The sequence below is a fragment of the Ochlerotatus camptorhynchus genome, unplaced genomic scaffold, assembly GCF_037179485.1.
Source record: "Ochlerotatus camptorhynchus isolate MF236.1 unplaced genomic scaffold, CSIRO-AGI_Acam_v1.1 ptg000416l, whole genome shotgun sequence".
In the NCBI taxonomy this organism is placed as follows: domain Eukaryota; kingdom Metazoa; phylum Arthropoda; class Insecta; order Diptera; family Culicidae; genus Ochlerotatus; species Ochlerotatus camptorhynchus.
In genome coordinates, this window is record NW_027040902.1 from 832,061 (window position 1) to 849,089 (window position 17,029).

At 43.2% G+C, this 17,029-nt stretch overlaps 2 protein-coding genes across 2 annotated transcripts in view; both read right to left on the minus strand.

The window, feature by feature from the left end:
* Positions 1-17,029, minus strand: part of LOC135711022 (BUD13 homolog) — a 440,257-nt gene that overhangs the window by 136,392 nt on the left and 286,836 nt on the right. The window lies entirely within an intron of this gene.
* LOC135711017 (serine/arginine repetitive matrix protein 2-like) overlaps positions 4,518-17,029 on the minus strand; it is a 34,505-nt gene continuing 21,993 nt past the window's right edge. The window contains exons 3-5 of the mRNA XM_065233756.1: positions 5,780-10,112; positions 5,526-5,712; positions 4,518-5,450 (exon numbers count right to left, since the gene is read on the minus strand). Of these exons, the coding sequence (XP_065089828.1) occupies positions 4,803-5,450; positions 5,526-5,712; positions 5,780-10,112 (5,168 nt within the window). The 3' untranslated portion in view covers positions 4,518-4,802. The remainder of the gene's footprint in view (positions 5,451-5,525; positions 5,713-5,779; positions 10,113-17,029) is intronic.

Here is a 17,029-nt window from a genome sequence, read left to right on the forward strand (position 1 = left end):
CATCCATATTGTGTAAATTGCTCATATCACATTGATTCCTTATACTGAACTTCCCATCCTCAGTCATCGATATCTGCACGGCTACGTTGAACTTCGTCGAATCTGCTGTCATCAAGCTGAGGTTTTCCCAATGTTTCTAATGTTCATAACACTTAGACTCATCATTCAACATCCATTGTCATGGCGATGCAGAGATTCGTAGTCTTCTAAATCATGGAAACAGAGATCCCTGATCATCTCGGCTTGGTCACTCTGCTGAACGAGATGATACGACGCATCCGATGGTCCAATTTGCAACTTCTACACGCTGGTCCTCAATTGCTACTTTGTGCTGTTCGCTTACCGTTCTGATCACTAAGCTGGACGAAACGTTGCTAGGAACATCATCGACCGATGGGGATTTTTTCTCTTTCGTGCATAGAACTGGTTCAGCAAACTCTTTTAAACTCAGAATTTCAGCCCATGTAGCTTAGTCTATAAGGAACAACTTTGCTGAAAACATCATCATGATTGAAGTTAGTATAATTTGGTATAATGGAGATATTCATTCTTGAATTTATGTGTATTTTGTTCGTATAGGGGGAGGATGGGCATAGTGAACAGGTGGGGCAGAGTGAGCATCCCGCAGTTTGGCTCTGGATCTCGAGCTGCATGAAACAATTCAGCTAGTAGTAGGTTCAATATCATTATGATATTGATCCTACCTACCACCAACCAATTTGTTCCGGAAGTCCAAGCTGGTGCACGGGATGTTCAATATGCCCCTCTTACCCCTGTATTGCAACAAAATACAGGCAGCTTATGCAACGTATCAACTAGATTACCACTAAAAAAAATAAAGGTTCATATTTCCCACAGGCCAAAATCCAGGTTCGTGTATTTTGGTGCGAACTGGCAGGAACTGCCCTTCGCTGCAGCAACGGGAAGTCGGTGGGACCCGACGAAATCGGATATCCTCTACTCAAGAGGCTACCGGTACCAGGACAGCTACGGATGCTAGACCTCTTCAACAAGCTCTTTCTCACTAACGGGTACCCAGCAGTATGGAAGGAAAGCTTGGTAGTTCCCATCCCGAAAGCCGGGGTAGCCACCCGTGAAGTCAGCAAGTTCCCTTCAATAGCGCTAACATGTTGTATGGCCAAAGTCCTAGAGCGTATGGTCAATCGAAGACTGAAGCAACACCTCGTAGCTGGAAATTTCCTTGATCACCGACAAGGTTTCGGAACGTCCACCTATTTCGCAACCCTAGGGGAAGTTCTCAAGAACGCCTACGACAGTGGTCTGCACACCGAGATAGTATCGCTCGACATATCGAAGGCCTTCAACAGAACGTGGACGCCCCTCGTCCTTAAGCAACTAATCGACTGAGGTCTTAACAGACCCATCGTTCACTTCATCCAGAACATCTTGTCCATCCGCTCATTCCGAGTTTTGCTTAGAAGCTTGTGCCATCAGCCACCAGATGGGCTAGTATTTTTTTTTATTTGAACATAGTTGATTTTGTGTGCAATATGATCTTTGACAGTGTGCAAAGAGTGTATCATTTTGTCATTTTTTTATGCATTTCAGTTAAGAGTAGAGTGAAAGAGATAGAATCAAAACATTCTAGTACATTTAGTGTTGCCATGTGGTACAATCCATTAGTAGTGTTGCCATGTGGTACACTGAAAAACTGCAATAGCAGGTGCGTCACCAAAGTTTTCGAGCCGCTCCGTCTGTCACTTCGTTTGTGCTGTCAGGTTCGCGTTCGGATTGGCAAATCAAAGTTGGCACTCGTGGAGAATAGAAGAACTATGAAAGTGATGATGGTTTCAGAATTTTCCACGGGGAAGTATACAAGTGCAATCTTAAAATGCTTTTATTTTGAACATGGAGCATTTTATTTAAATCTGGTTACTGCTACAGTGGTAGAAAAGCGGAAGTATATGTTTACACCTAAAAATCTGAAAATAAATTATGTTTTCTGTATTATATGTCTATTGAGTAGTCCTGAAGTTTTCTACTAACGTAGCACTAACCAGATTTAAATAAAATGCTCCATTCACAAAATAAAAGCATTTTAAGATTGCACTCGTATACTTCCCCGTGGAAAATTTTGAAACCATCATCACTTTCATAGTTCTTCTATTCTCCACGAGAGCCAACTTTGATTTGCCAATAGTCACAGTCAGCGATTTTGCGACTCGCGAGCGCTCACTCTGAGTGAACGCTCACCAATCGTAGAATTTCTGATTGTGACACTCGGAGAGCGGAATTGACGGGTTTCGTGTGTCGGGCACATGCTTTGAAACCTCTGCTTTTAACTTGTTGGTACAACATATCATAGAAACATCTAATGATTTCATAATTCCGAGAAAAAAAAACATTTTTTTATGCCAAGTGAGTGGAAGCAACTCTGTAAGTAACCAATGCATGCGGCTCACACTTAACTTGTTCTATTTCTTTCTTCCATGGGCCTTGTCCCATGTACTAATATTAACCTATTAACTGCCTGAGGACAAATGGGAACATGACACACGACCAGAAGTTCAATAGGAGGAAAGCAGCGAAAAAGTTTGAACAAGAAAAGAAGAATTAAACTTGCACCGGCAAGAGGAAGCAGACAGAAAGGATCATGCCGGTTGGAGACAGCCAATGTATACTGGACGAAGCTTGTATCTAGGAAAAAGTAGTATGTGCAGGAAACCCAAACGTATCAAATGATCCCCAATGGAAATTGTTGCTGGCAGCCGAAAAACAATATAAAAATAAAAATAATATACCTACAACCGACAATATCACTGCAAGCAAGCGTGTGAAGCATGTGAATCAAATTCATCAGTACGTCACAGCAAAGGCACAGGGGCTTATGGCAGCAAAACCCCAACAAGGAAATCAAGCAAGCCAATAGGAATTTGACCAGGGCCCAGGTCAAGCAACCGCTCAGAATGGAGGTTTCTCATGTTGGACCTCTGCACCTCTGGAGGTTCCCAGGATACTTGAGTAAGTGAGCACGTGAAGAGGGACGCTAATTTGATAGTAGGATTAGCTGGCGCATTTAGTTTGAATTTTGTATGGGGATTTTAGATAAAATACATGAAAAAATTACACTCCTACACTCTATCGATCATAAAAAAGTTTCCTTATTCTCGATTTGATTCAGATTTTCAAAACTTTTAGTTCAATTAATGAGTAACACTTTGCTGAAGATTGGATCATGAAACCAGTTAGTTTTATTGAGACATTCGCTTTTGAATGTATATAAGTATTTTGTTATTGTTATTGCTCAGCTCACACCCTGGCCAACTATCGCCCGCCCATCTGCATTTAAGTATGAACCTGCGGAAATTTTGGTCGTGGCCTATGCTAGACCGTATAGCATAACGATTTTCTTCCACCAGCAGGCCGTTGCTCCCGTAGGCAGTCCCGCTAGCTTCAGATTTGTAGGGGATAGTAAGAGAATAAAAGAATAGAGAAGAGCGATAGAGTAGGGAAAAAATGCCTCTAATGTTGGGCTATGAATCTAAGATTGGGCCCATCGCTAAAAATCTGCTATTTATTAATTGTATCTAGATGAACGCGTCATTGGGACAGTACTAATGGATATTTTTGGTTGCTATTGAAAATTTAGTCGATTGCTGAATTTATGTATGGACCCAAATTAGGGACACTTAGGCCGACATTACATACATTTCCCCTATTTGTTGTTTTTTTTTTCTGAAAAGAGAAGAACAAAAACAGCACGCCGACTTGTTGTGCTGCATGAGCTATGTCCGCTTTCATTCCCGCTCCTGCGGGTTACGTCCCTCTTCACGTGCTCACTCACTCAAGTATCCTGGGAACCTCCAGAGGTGTAGAGGTCCAACATAAGAAACCTCCATTCTGAGCGGTTGCTTGACGTGGGCCCAGGTCAAATTCCTATTGGCTTGCTTGATTTCCTTGTTGGGGTTTTGCTGCCATAAGCCCCTGTGCCTTTGCTGTGACGTACTGATGAATTTGATTCACATGCTTTCAGAGAATGTTTTTTTTTTCACATAAAGGCACAAATATAGAGGTTGGCCCGTGGAAAATAAAAACTTTTATTTTTGTGGGCCAGTCTAATGTAGATGGAACGGAGGTACAAGCAACAATCAATACGAAACTAACGATTTTAAATTGGCTCACCACTTTAGTAGCCTATTGGTCCCAAGCAAACGATTAACGTACCCTATTCTAGTCGAAATTCTAGTACTACGCAATGTTTGTTTTGATTCGCTATGAAAGTTTGACAGATAAAATGAGGGGTTATTGGTTTTTCCTATGTTTCGAGGGGTGATTCGATAAGCTTGGGACCGAAGATAGTACCAGAGGTGAGCCAAAAAGTCGAGCACGTTTCTTCGGGACCTACTTGTCTTAGAGTTATCTCTATGGTACAAGGGCTTCTTTTGAAATAACCTTTCTTTGCTTCGAGTTCTACAGAAGATAACATTTTTTTTTAGTTTATTCTCATACTTTTCAGAAGATTTCTATTGTTATCTTAAAATCATAGTCAACACAAGACGACAATAATTATTTTAATTTTTTTTATTATGCCTAAAAGAATTCTTCGCACGCGAAGTTGAAATTACGCGCCTTCTAATGTAATTCAGAATAATTGCAATGCAGGCTTCTAGCTTAGTTTATGTTTAAGAATTATTCATTCCTATGTAATGGTTTATTATCCATTCTCAGCTGGATATAACCTTGGATATTCTTATTTTCTAAATTTTATAATATATTACTATTGTTGAGTTTGCTAGTTTCTCATGCCTCCAGATGCATTCCCTTTTATCTTGTGAACATTTTCAATGCGACGCTTCGTACACGGAGTGTCGCATAGAAGAGGGACCAGAGGTTCCGATCGTTTCGATCGGATGAGTGGATTCCGATAGCGGTGGATGTGGACCACTTCGATATCCGTCTCGACGGGGTTTCTTCATCAAGCCACTCGGGGATAACCCGGGCATTCCGGGCTGTTGCGGTGGTAGATGAGGATGCGATGGCAGTGGCGACGAATGGTGCTGATGATAATGGTGACTGTGGTGATGATGCGATCGCATATGAGGCAGAATATTCGGAGGCATGGGCACCGGTCGGTACATACCGGAACCGGCACCGGATGCAGGAGGTGGTCCACCGTGACTGTTCATATTGTGATTCGGATTAAGAGTAGAATTATTGCCACCATTTGATGGTGGTGTCGCTGGAGGATACGCTGAAGGCGGCATGCTAGAGCCACCACTAGAAGGCGTACCCGAAGGTGTAGAATTGCTGCTAGAAGGACGAAATGGCAGCATCGGCGGAGCGTCGCGAAAGTCAATCATCTGCACCGGGGGTGGATTAACGCAGCGAGGCTGCGGGCGCTCGGGTGGCGGTGAACCGGGTGGGGGCGGAGGAGGTGGCATGCTTTCCAGCTCTGGATCAACTTGTTCTTTTTCTTCGAGATTAATATCCTAAAAATAAGTTAAATCATTCATTAGCGAGACCTAATACGCGTTGGGATGGTTGTTTGGTAGTTTTCGACTTACCGGTAGCTTCAACCGATCGATCAGACGCTTCTTACCGGTTGCTTTCAATGTCCGTTTCCGGCGCAGTCTCTTGCGAGTCTTCGATGCGGAAATTTTGGCGGGCGACCGAAGTGCTTCAGCACCCGAAGAAGATGATTCGTCACCAGGTGCTACGCCATCCGCGAACAAAACCTTTTTCCTAGCGACGCTGTGAAAACAGTAGAGGAAATTAGGTCAACGCGAAATTTTTTTTATAGCAAGTGACATCTACTAACCATGCACCGGTCTTGGTTCGTAGAATACTCTTGTCGTAGACTCGATTCAGCGAAGAGATCAATTCCTGATGTTTGACGGCGTCGAAGTCCTCATCGGAAGAGGAAACATTTGCGACAGAGGCAGTGTCCGCTAGCAACCGCTTGACCTCCATTTTGAGCTTTTCTTTACGCATCTTCTTCTCCATGCGTTTCTTCTCCCGTTCGATGCGAATTTTCTTCTTCAGCTCGAGTCTTCGTTCATGGCGGAGTTTCAGTTCCTCGGCTGTAAGGATCTTGGGAGTGACAAGGATAAGAGATGTCGGTAGTGGTAGCGTTAAGGGGGTAGCTGAAGGTGATGGTTGAACGGCGAAGGAAGAGGATGGAAGTGAAGGAGGTTCCACTGGAGTTGGAGGGGGAGTAATCTTAACGGGTTGTGCTTGTGAGGGAACAGCGGTTGGAACGATCTCAAGCATGTTGCCTACCTGTTTGACTAGGCTTTTTGTGGATTGTTCTACCGGAAGTGGCGGAGGTGGAGTTGAGACGTTTGGATTATGATGGTACATATTGTTTTGATAGAGGTTGACGTGCGAAGGAATAGGTTGCATTGGAGGATGCGGGCCACGCTGCCAATTTTGTTGAGGTCCACGAGGCCCTGGATAGAATGGAGGACGTGGGCCTTGATTGAAACCGTAACCAGGTGGGCCGTGAGGTGCTTGCGGTCCTGGTGGAACACCGTGATGATATTCTTGAGGATAGTTAGATGGGAAATGTTGTGGATGGGGTGGATGTCCCATTGGGTGAGGGGTGTTTATAGTTCCGGGGAACGGAGTTGGGTAATGTTGATGTTGCTGCTGCTGCTGCTGCTGAGGCGATTGTCGTATGTCATGGTGCACAGTTTGAATCGGTTGATAGTCACCGTAGTTGTCAGCAGGTGGTGGTTGAGAAGTAGTTTCAATCCGTTTGGGTATTTCAGTGCCATTCATTCCTAACACGATGTTGATTCGATCGTCCAGCGGTATTCGTTTGGGAGAATCTCCACCTTCTGGTCCTTCTAGTACCATGTCTTGGGGATCGTAGAAACCGTACGTTTTGGAGTACACATTATTATAAGCAGAACTTTCACTGAATACTGGAGTTTTTCGTTTCTGATTTTCCAACTCAGCATCGCTAATGGTTGAGTCAGCCAAGCTTTTCTTGTAGCCTGTGACAGGGGATTGATCATCGGGAGAAGGAAAAGGCCCGGCACCGGAGCTGGTGACCACATCGATTTGATTCTCGGTAGGTGGCTTCTCCTTCGGTGATGGAGGTCGCTGATAGTAGGGCGATCTGGAACGCCTCCACTCGCGATCGGCTGAATACCTTCGAGGACTTCGTTCTGCAGGCGGGCTAGGAGGTCTCCGCAACAATGCGGGACTTAGGCTACGTGACCTGGAGCGTGTTCGCCGACGTCGCGATGGCGGTGGACTTCTAATTCTCCGCAGCGGTGGATTTCGCGACTGATGGGCTCGATCTTTCCTTCGTTCTCGATCTCTATCCTGAGCGACTAGCTTCCTACCAGGACTTCGTTCCTTGGATTTGCTACGACTTCGACGATCTTTCGAACGCCGCTTCTTCGGAGCAGCGCTTCTATCCCGCACTCGCTTAGGACTACGATCTTTAGACTTTCGCTCTCGAGAGCGTCTGCGTTCGTGATGATCCTCTTTCGATCGAGATTTCTCCCTGTTTGGTTCCGGAGGTTTGACAGAACCTTCTTTAATCTGTTCTGCAGTTTCTTCCTCGTCTTCAGGACCCAACAAGGCAGATGTATTAACCGCAGGAATAATTTTGTTTTTAATCGGGAGTTTAAGTTTGAAGGGTGAACTACGATCAGGATTTAACGGTTTAATAGCACTACTGATCGACTCTTGACTACTGATTGATTCTACCATAGAATCATCCCGAATGTTATAGATCTTGGAAGGTGCCCCTAGTGGGATCATTGGTGTTTTCACCTTCAACAGCAGATGTTCCGGAATGATAAGTGGTTGTGGCTTTGGAGGCGTAAACTCCGGTACCGTCTCGGGTTTATGTTCAGGTTCAGGCTCCGGGCCCATTTCGCTATCCTCATCCGGCTGGAGCAGCTCACTGGCCAGTGTTTCAATGTCTTCAAGTGGAATTATCGGTTTGATGAGCTTCTTCTTTTTCTTCTTGACAATAATTAGCTTCTTTTTCTTCTTATTTTCAACCTTCTCTTCATCAGAACTATCGGATGAAGAGTCGGACGAACTGGAACTGGAACTTGAGGACGAGCTTGACGAACTGGAATCAGAACTTGAACTGGAACTCTCAGACGTACTACTGGTGCTTGTTGTTGTGCTGGAGGAAGCTCTTCGTTTCCCCGGTTTCTTCTTTTCAGCTGCGATATCGTTTATTTCTGCTTTGTCGGCTCCAGTTAGATTCGTTTCCTTTTGTGGATCTAATAACTGGATGAAGTTTTCGTACTCACTGGCAAGCTTTTCCGGAACATTGTCTCCAACAATAGCGGGTAACTTGGCTTCTTCTAATTTGGCAGCATTTTCCGCTTGTTCCGCTTGCTCCATTTTCGATTTCATAGATTGCAACTGACTTTGTATGTTTAGCAAATCATCCAGAGGAATAATTTGCTCATGACTGCTCTTCGGAATTAATCTCGCACGTTTGCCATCATCATCCGCAGTGGAAGTTTTTCCCAAATCCTTGGTCGGACTTCCTACTGACGTTTTACTGTTGGCTATCAGCGGGCTAAACTCATCATTCTCCCAGTTAGAAGCGTAATCATCGGTATCTGGAGAATCGGTTTCCCTTCGGTTGCGATCTTCCAGTTCCAGCTTTTCTAAATTACCGATGGATTCCGTAGTGATAGATGTCTTACTCAAATCATCCAAGAAAGAACAACTGAATTTGGGTCGGAACCCTAAAGACGAATCTTTTGGTTCTAGACTTTTGTCTGCTTCAGGAATTGCAACTGTTTCCGGCACTATTTCAGTTGGCACTTCTACGTCAGGTTCGCTCACAGTTGTCAGGAAGACTTCCTTTTCATTTCCAATCTCTTTTTCCTTCTCTTCGTCTGTCAGAGGTTCCTGTTTAACGATACTGTAATCGATTTCGATCTTCTGGAACTGTAGCTCATCCCTTTCGTCCAGCATCTCTAATTTTATCCGTTTGATAATCTGTTCTTCCTCTTCTGCCACGTCCGGTTCCACCTCTGGCAGTGGAACATCCATTTCCGTGTCGGAACTATGTTCCGTGTGAACTTCCTCCAATTTCTTTGTCTTCTCTTTTTTCTTCTTCTTTTCCGCTGGGGATTTCTTCCGTTTCTTCACTTCCTTGCGCTTCTCTTTGGGTTTCTTCTTTTGAGTGGAACCATTTTTCGACTTTTTCACGTCTTCTTTATCCTTACTTTTGCTTTTGACCTTATCTGAATGATTTTTCTTTTTCTTTGATTTCTTCGCAACGGACGAAGATTTCTTCTTTGAAACCTGTTCATTTTCCGTGTCTGACGAGTTATTATCATCGTCGCAGGCTTGCAGTGCCGCAATTGCCGGCGTTATAGGAATCGGACGAATTGGAGTCTTGCTAACAATCCGTTCTCGCCAACCGATTACCGGAAGACTAGATGTATACTTGATTACTGACAGGAACACGGGAGACAGTTCGTTACGCTTCTTTGCAGGGGTGATACTACGATTGCGGCGAGTATCAGATCGTCCAAATTGATCCACAGATCCACCCGAGAGCCTATCCTTAGAACGCACATCCAATGACCCTTCTTCGGACATTTGCCTGGGCATACTTTTTTTACGATCCAGATCCCTAGCCTTCCCAATTGAAGAAGAGAATCCCCTATTATCATCTCGCTTCTTTTTGTCACGCTCCCTGGATCGGGATTTTCTGTTCTTATTCCGTTTATATCGTTCCTCGCTCTTCTTCCTTCCATCGGTGGCAGCACCTTTAGGAACATCCACTTTACTACGTACTGATTTTGATTTGGATTCTGCACGTTTTTTACGATCGTCCCTTGAAAGACTTCGATCTTTACGGTCCTTACGCTTATCGCTGTCCCTGACAGCGCTTTTTCTATCCTTTACTTTTTCCTTATTTTTTTCGCGCTCCTTCGAACGATCTCCGTCACGATCTTTGTGCTTCGCCTTCTTATCCTTCTCTTTCTCTTTATCTTGATCCTTTTCCTTTGTTTTGCCCCTGGTTTTGCTACGTTCCTGTTCCCGGTCCTTGCTTTTAATGTGCTTGGACCGATCCGGTTCCGTCTGGTCTGACTTGCGTTCGGGTGTGTCCTTTGCCGGTGACTTACGGGATTTATCAGGTTTAGTTGACAATTCTGAAAATAAAAATAGGGATATAAATATTTAGCGTTTTTAGCCGTTAACATTTTATAATTCCACGTTATTCTCGTTTACTTTTTTATTTTTTTCTAAATTCATAATGAACTTAAATACTGATGTTTAAAATGTGCATTTTTTGAAACCTGCGAGTGGAGAATGGTACGCAACTAGTAGGTTAGTATACTGCTGTAGCGGTATTCGAATTAGATATTAAATTAATGTAGCATGAAGTTCAAATGCTACAAATGTTCACTGTTACTATTCGAAACGACACGTACTATTCCAGTTCACTTGTATGCAACTGGTGAACTCATATCAAGAGTAAATTATCCCTGCATGAAATTTCACTCATTATTTGTTCATCCGCTCACTAGGCGCGTAAGTTTTCTCATTGGAGGTGGCATGAAATTTGATCCGTGGGATTGAGTATAATCTCCCAGTAGGATTACTTGTCGTCGGAAATTTAATAATAAGAAAAACACTTTAAGTTAAAGATTGGAATGAGCTAGACAGATGTGGGATACTTGGGAGGAAAAGAGATAGTATCTCTGATCGAATCGGAAGGTAATCGGAGATCGCCTTTTGATAAGATCGTTTTTTCGGTTTCCGGAACGAAGGCCAAGAATTGTTTTAGCGGCCTTTCTGAGGAATCCCAAGATCTTTCTCGTCCACTTTAATCCAACCCGTGGAAGAGGCAGGACTGTGAAGTTTTTTGGTATAGTTTCGCGGTGTGTTTGTAGAGGTATATTTAAATGTGAGAAGTGTCTTTAAGTTCAGTGTAATTAATTGTTCGTTAATTCCTTTTGATTAGGTGTAGTTACTACTGAATAAGTTTAGTAGGCTAGTGCGGTACTGTGCGCGATTTAAGTTTCAACAAAAAGGTAAATGATTTACTATGCGGTTTTGCAACAATGCGCTCATCCAGTTGTATAGCCGTTTGACGGCTTTTTGTCTCTAGTTTCGTCCCACCACCTCCCGCTCGGCATACCGCGCCCCCCGTTATTACCACTACCCTGACCCCACGCGTCGGTATTAAAGGACCTAACTTCGGCCGGAGTTAGAAGGGAGCTGCGCCGTCAATATCGCGCTCCAGGTGAGCAATTTTCCCACCCACCGGGATATCACCACGAAAAGCAGTTGGTGAATTAGAGAATCAAGACTCACACCCAATTTGGTGAATCTTTTGTATTCCGGGCAGCGAGCGTCGCAGGGGCGACAGACGATGGTGAGGAGCAGTCGGTAAAGCAGAAGCGTGAGTAGAACCGTACAATGTCCGCATGCATGCATTAAATCTGGATGAAGCGCCAGTTATAAATAGCCATTTAGAAATCCGCACAGTTAGGTAGGGAATTAGAGAGAGAGAGTAAGAGAAGAATGAGGGTTCCCGGATAAAAATGTTAGATAATAAAATTTTCGTTCTATTAGTTTTTTTCTAAATAAATGTTTTTCTATTCTGCTAAATAATTGTGTTGATTGTTAGGTTAGAATTTCCCGTTCAATGAGTGCACTGGTCTAAAGAAGTTTCTCACGTTTCGTTCGTTGTTGTAGTTTTCGTTGTTTGGTTTTACTCCAAGTCGGACTGCTTGGGAATCTCAGTCCACCATTTCTGTCCTGAAGCGTGTAGATTTTGTGTTTGGGGAAGAGCTTGACCTGTGATGAGAAACAGGTCGTCCAGTGCATTCGCTCCGGTAGAAAGACGGTTTCTGGTTAGTTTTCATTCGGTTGGATTTAGTGTTTTTCTTTGAATCCCAAGTACTTAACGTCTACTAGCGCGTTCCAATCTTTTGCATTAGACTGAACTCGCCCTGGGGTTTTGAGTTTGCCGGGCATCCGAAACGACAAGTGGTCCTCTATGGAGGTGGCGCTTAAGCCATTTGTTTAAAAACCAATCCACGGAACACTCTAGTAGACCGATTTAGGCTAGCCAACTTTATGCCGGCTACATTTGGCGCCCAACTGCAGGTCTCAAAAATTTTGAGAATATTTGCGTTTTGGCAAATTGTTGATGAATAAAATTTAATATTTGGGTTAATATAAAGTGAATCGTTTCGATAGTTTACGTAGTATTGCAAAAGAAAATATTCGTTTTGTTGTGAATTTGGGAATTGTTTCGTGCGTGTTTCATCATTTTTTTTTAAAGTACCGTGAAATTTAACGGAAAATATTCAACATGGCTACCAGGTTTCCTAGAGTAGATCATTTAACCAGTGAAGAAGTGGATTACGAACTAATTATTCGTGGAAAAAAAGAAAGCACAAAAGATGAACTTAATGATAAATATCGATTACTTAGAAAGTTATTTCACGAAGATGCTAAAGGAAATAGGACTTACTTATGTAGTTACACGATGGACCAACAATATGACTATATTGCCAACAAAATTGACATGCTTGCTAGAAGATTGGAGAAAGGTCGGGACGAGAGGAGTATTTCAAGATTGAAACATTATTTGATGAGGGTAGAGCGTTGTGTGGCAGAGGATTCTAGATCTGTGATGATGCGAGAAGATTTGACAAGAGAAATTAAAGGATTTTTGTTACAATTTGACCGTAACAACCCTAGCGCTAACGAACAGAATGGACAAGAAGAGGGAGCGGTAGGTGGAGAAGTGTTACAAGACACAAATAATTTCAATGGTACAGGTGCAATTCCCAAGGAACAGGGTGGATCACAACAGACACAGAATACAAAAGATTATGAGTTCCTGATAAACCAAATTTATAAATTAGAGCAGGAATTGGCAGAAATGCGAGAGAAGCAACAAAGGCAATGTTCGCCAGGGTACCCCAATAGTCGAGGAAACTCAGAAAGAAGGTCTATGAGCAGGGAAAGGGAACAGGATTGCATGAATGGCAGAGGTGGAAGAAATCACAAGAACAATAATGAACGAGGAAATAACCGGAGCCACACTGGTAGTGAAACAGAAATAATAACAGCAGACAGGCGTATGGAGAAATGGCATCTATCATTTAGTGGTGATTCGCGTCAACGATCGTTAGAAGACTTTCTTCATAAAGTCCGTAGGCTTGCTAGAATGGATCATATAGCAGAAGATATCTTACTTCAACGTATTCACACTATTCTGAGAGGCGAAGCTTACGATTGGTATTTATGCTATTCGGAAGAATTCGCCAACTGGGAAGATTTTGAGGAACGTATTAGATACATGTATGGGAATCCGAATAGGGACCAAGGGAATCGACAGAAGATATATGAAAGGAAGCAGCAACGTAGTGAAACGTTCTTAACTTTTAAAATGGAGGTCGAGCGCCTAAACAAACTGCTTTCCAACCCATTGGATCCGGGAAGGCTATTTGAGATTATCTGGGATAATATGCGTCCTCATTATAGGTCAAGATTGGCTTGTAGAACTGTGAGAGAACTTGGCATGTTGGAATACTATGCTTACCGGATAGACGCTAACGATCCAACTCTCAAACAGCAAAGGGAAGGTCCAATCAGGCCTACCAATGCTGTACACAATATAGAAGTGACGGCAGAGGGATCTTACTCATCATGTTCGGAATCAGAGGAAGTGAACGAAATTAGGAAAAAGTTCGACAGGAATACGCGAATAAAGGAAGGAGAGAGACCGCATCCAGAACAGCGACCAAGAGTTAGCCAGGAGAATACAGAAGGAAGAACTATACCTTTATGCTGGAATTGCAGCAAAAATGGCCACCTTTGGAGAAACTGCCAAGAACCAAAGCGGATTTTTTGCTATGCTTGCGGAAATCCAGGCAAAACTACGGTCTCATGTCCCAACCATATCAGAGATCCACAACAATCAACCCAGCGTTCGGGAAACTAGATTTGGGGTGTGAAGCTGGGAACAATATCACTCCAAATACTGAAGATGTTCCCCACTCTGAACCTTTTATTGACCCATTTCTTCAAATATGTGAGGTCAAGATTCATACAGAAAGTTGCCCACATGTAAAAGTTAAAATTTTCGACCAAGAATATGATGCTTTACTCGACTCTGGTGCAAGTGTCAGCGTAACTAATATATCTGACATTGCTGAAAAACACGGCCTGAAAATGCATCAGAGCCCGTTCCGGATTGTTACAGCAGACAAGACAGTGCACGAATGCTTAGGGTATGTCCACCTACCCATAGTATTCAGAGGAGTTACTAAAATTATACCCACTCTAGTAGTTCCTCAGATATCCAGGAATTTGATATTAGGTTATAATTTTTGGAAAGTTTTTGGTATAAAACCAATGGTTTTGGGTGAAAACGGGTTTGAGCAAGTTGCGACAATGATTATAGATGAAGGACAGTCGGTCGAGACTATTGAGTTCTCGTGTTTCCCTATTGAAGCGTTACCGATTATTAAAAAAATGGAACCAGATGAGACTTTGGATATCCCAGCCTTGGAGCTTCCGGAGGCTTCCAGAACAACCCCCGATACGATCGAGACCGAACACGAACTGACGGTAGAGGAACGTAAAGAGTTAGTCAGGACTATGAAAACTTTCCCATACACTACTGAACATCGTTTAGGAAGGACATCGTTGTTAGAACACGAAATAGTGTTGAAAGAAGGAGCCAAACCCAGACGACAGCCGTTGTATAGATGTTCACCAGTGGTTCAAGCCGAAATGGAAACAGAACTTGAGAGATACCGGAAAATAGATGCCATTGAAGAGTGTGCCAGCGAATGGGCCAGCGCTCTAGTGCCAGTTCGTAAATCGAATGGCAAACTACGAGTTTGCTTGGACTCCAGAGGAGTTAACGCATGGACAAGAAAGGATTCGTACCCTATGCGAAACATGGGAGAAATCTTCCATCGCCTAGGAAGTGCGAAATACTATTCAGTAGTGGATCTTAAAGATGCATATTTTCAGATCCCTCTAAAAGAGGAATCTAGAGACTATACAGCTTTTAGGACCCCACAAGGTTTATTTCGGTTCAAGGTCTGTCCTTTTGGCCTTACCAACGCACCCTTTACAATGTGTCGTTTAATGGACCGAGTCATTGGGTTTGATCTAGAACCTAACGTCTTCGTGTATCTAGACGATATTGTTATCGCAACGACAACTTTTGATGAACATATCCGGCTGCTAAAGATAGTAGCTGAACGACTAACTAAAGCGAACTTGACGATTTCACTCGATAAGAGCAGGTTCTGTCGGAAACAGGTGTCATACTTGGGATATCTTCTCACTGAAGAAGGTGTTTCAATCGACAATTCCAGAATCTCCCCAATTCTCGACTACGCCCGTCCAAAAAACATAAAGGATATACGACGACTACTAGGACTTGCTGGATTTTATCAGCGTTTTATATGCAATTACAGTGCTATAGTAGCACCAATATCCGATCTACTGAAAAAGACAAGAAGCAAGTTTGTTTGGACAGAAGCAGCGGAAAAAGCCTTTGGTGACCTTAAAGCTGCCTTAGTATCGGCTCCTATCCTCAGTAATCCCGATTTCAATTGTCCATTTGTAATTGAATCAGACGCATCGGACAACGCCGTAGGAGCTGCCTTAATTCAACATCTAGATGGCCAGCCAAAGATCATCGCATACTTTAGCAAAAAGCTTAGTAGCACACAAAAGAAGTATGCGAGCGTCGAAAAGGAATGTTTAGGTGTTCTTCTAGCGATTGAACATTTCCGCCATTACGTTGAGGGGACTCGTTTTAAGGTGGTTACCGATGCCAGAAGCCTTCTTTGGTTATTTACCATAGGCGTAGAATCGGGAAACTCAAAATTGCTACGATGGGCTTTGAAAATTCAATCACACGATATTGAATTAGAATATAGAAAGGGGAAGAACAATATATTAGCCGATTGCCTTTCAAGGTCAGTCGAAGCCATCTTTACGATAACGATAGACCCCGAATATCAAGAGTTACTCGATAAAATTAGAGTAGATCCTACGAAGTTCCCAGATTTCAGGATCGTGGACGATCAAATATACAAATTCGTCAAAGTGGCAGGAAAACTGGAAGATGGCAGGTTCCAATGGAAGTCCTACCCGCCGAAATCAAAAAGAATTGAAATAATCAAAGGAGTACACGACCAGGCTCACCTTGGCTCTGAGAAAACATTGAAAGCCATTAAGGAGCGATATTTTTGGCCTTCGATGGGGGTTGAAGTCAAAAAGCACTGTCGAAGCTGCCTACTGTGTCAAACTAGTAAAGCCACTAACAAGAATACGACTTCACCTATGGCTGAACAAAAAAAGGTGGTACAATATCCGTGGCAGTTCCTGGCCATGGATTATGTTGGCCCACTTCCGGCGTCAGGCCGAAGCAGAAATACATGCCTCTTAGTGGTAACGGACCTATTCACTAAGTTTGTAATAGTACAGCCCTTTCGACAAGCGACCGCCGAGTCATTGGTACAATTTGTGGAAAATTCCTTGTTCCTACTATTCGGAGTGCCAGAAGTAATCCTATCGGATAACGGGACACAATTTACTTCGAAGCAATTTCAATCGTTGCTAGCCAAGTACCATGTTAACCATTGGCGGACACCGAACTATCATCCACAGATTAATGATACGGAAAGGGTGAACCGTGTCATTACTACCGCAATTCGAGCATCCATCCGGAAAGGTCACACGGAGTGGTCAAATAACCTTCAACAAATTGCCAGTGCTGTCCGTAATTCAGTGCATGAAGCAACGCACTATACACCGTACTTTGTATTGTTCGGTCGGAACATAATTTCAGATGGCCGAGAGTACAGAAAGCTACGAGATGTAGATGCACCCAATAACCATCAATTGGGAAATGAAGAAAGGCAAACATTACTCGAAGATGTCAGAAGCAACTTAAAAAAGGCATATGATAAACATGCTTCATATTACAACCTACGCTCCAACATAAATTGTCCTACGTATGCAGTAGGGGAGAAAGTCCTTAAAAAAAATACGGAGCAATCAGACAAGGGGCAACAGT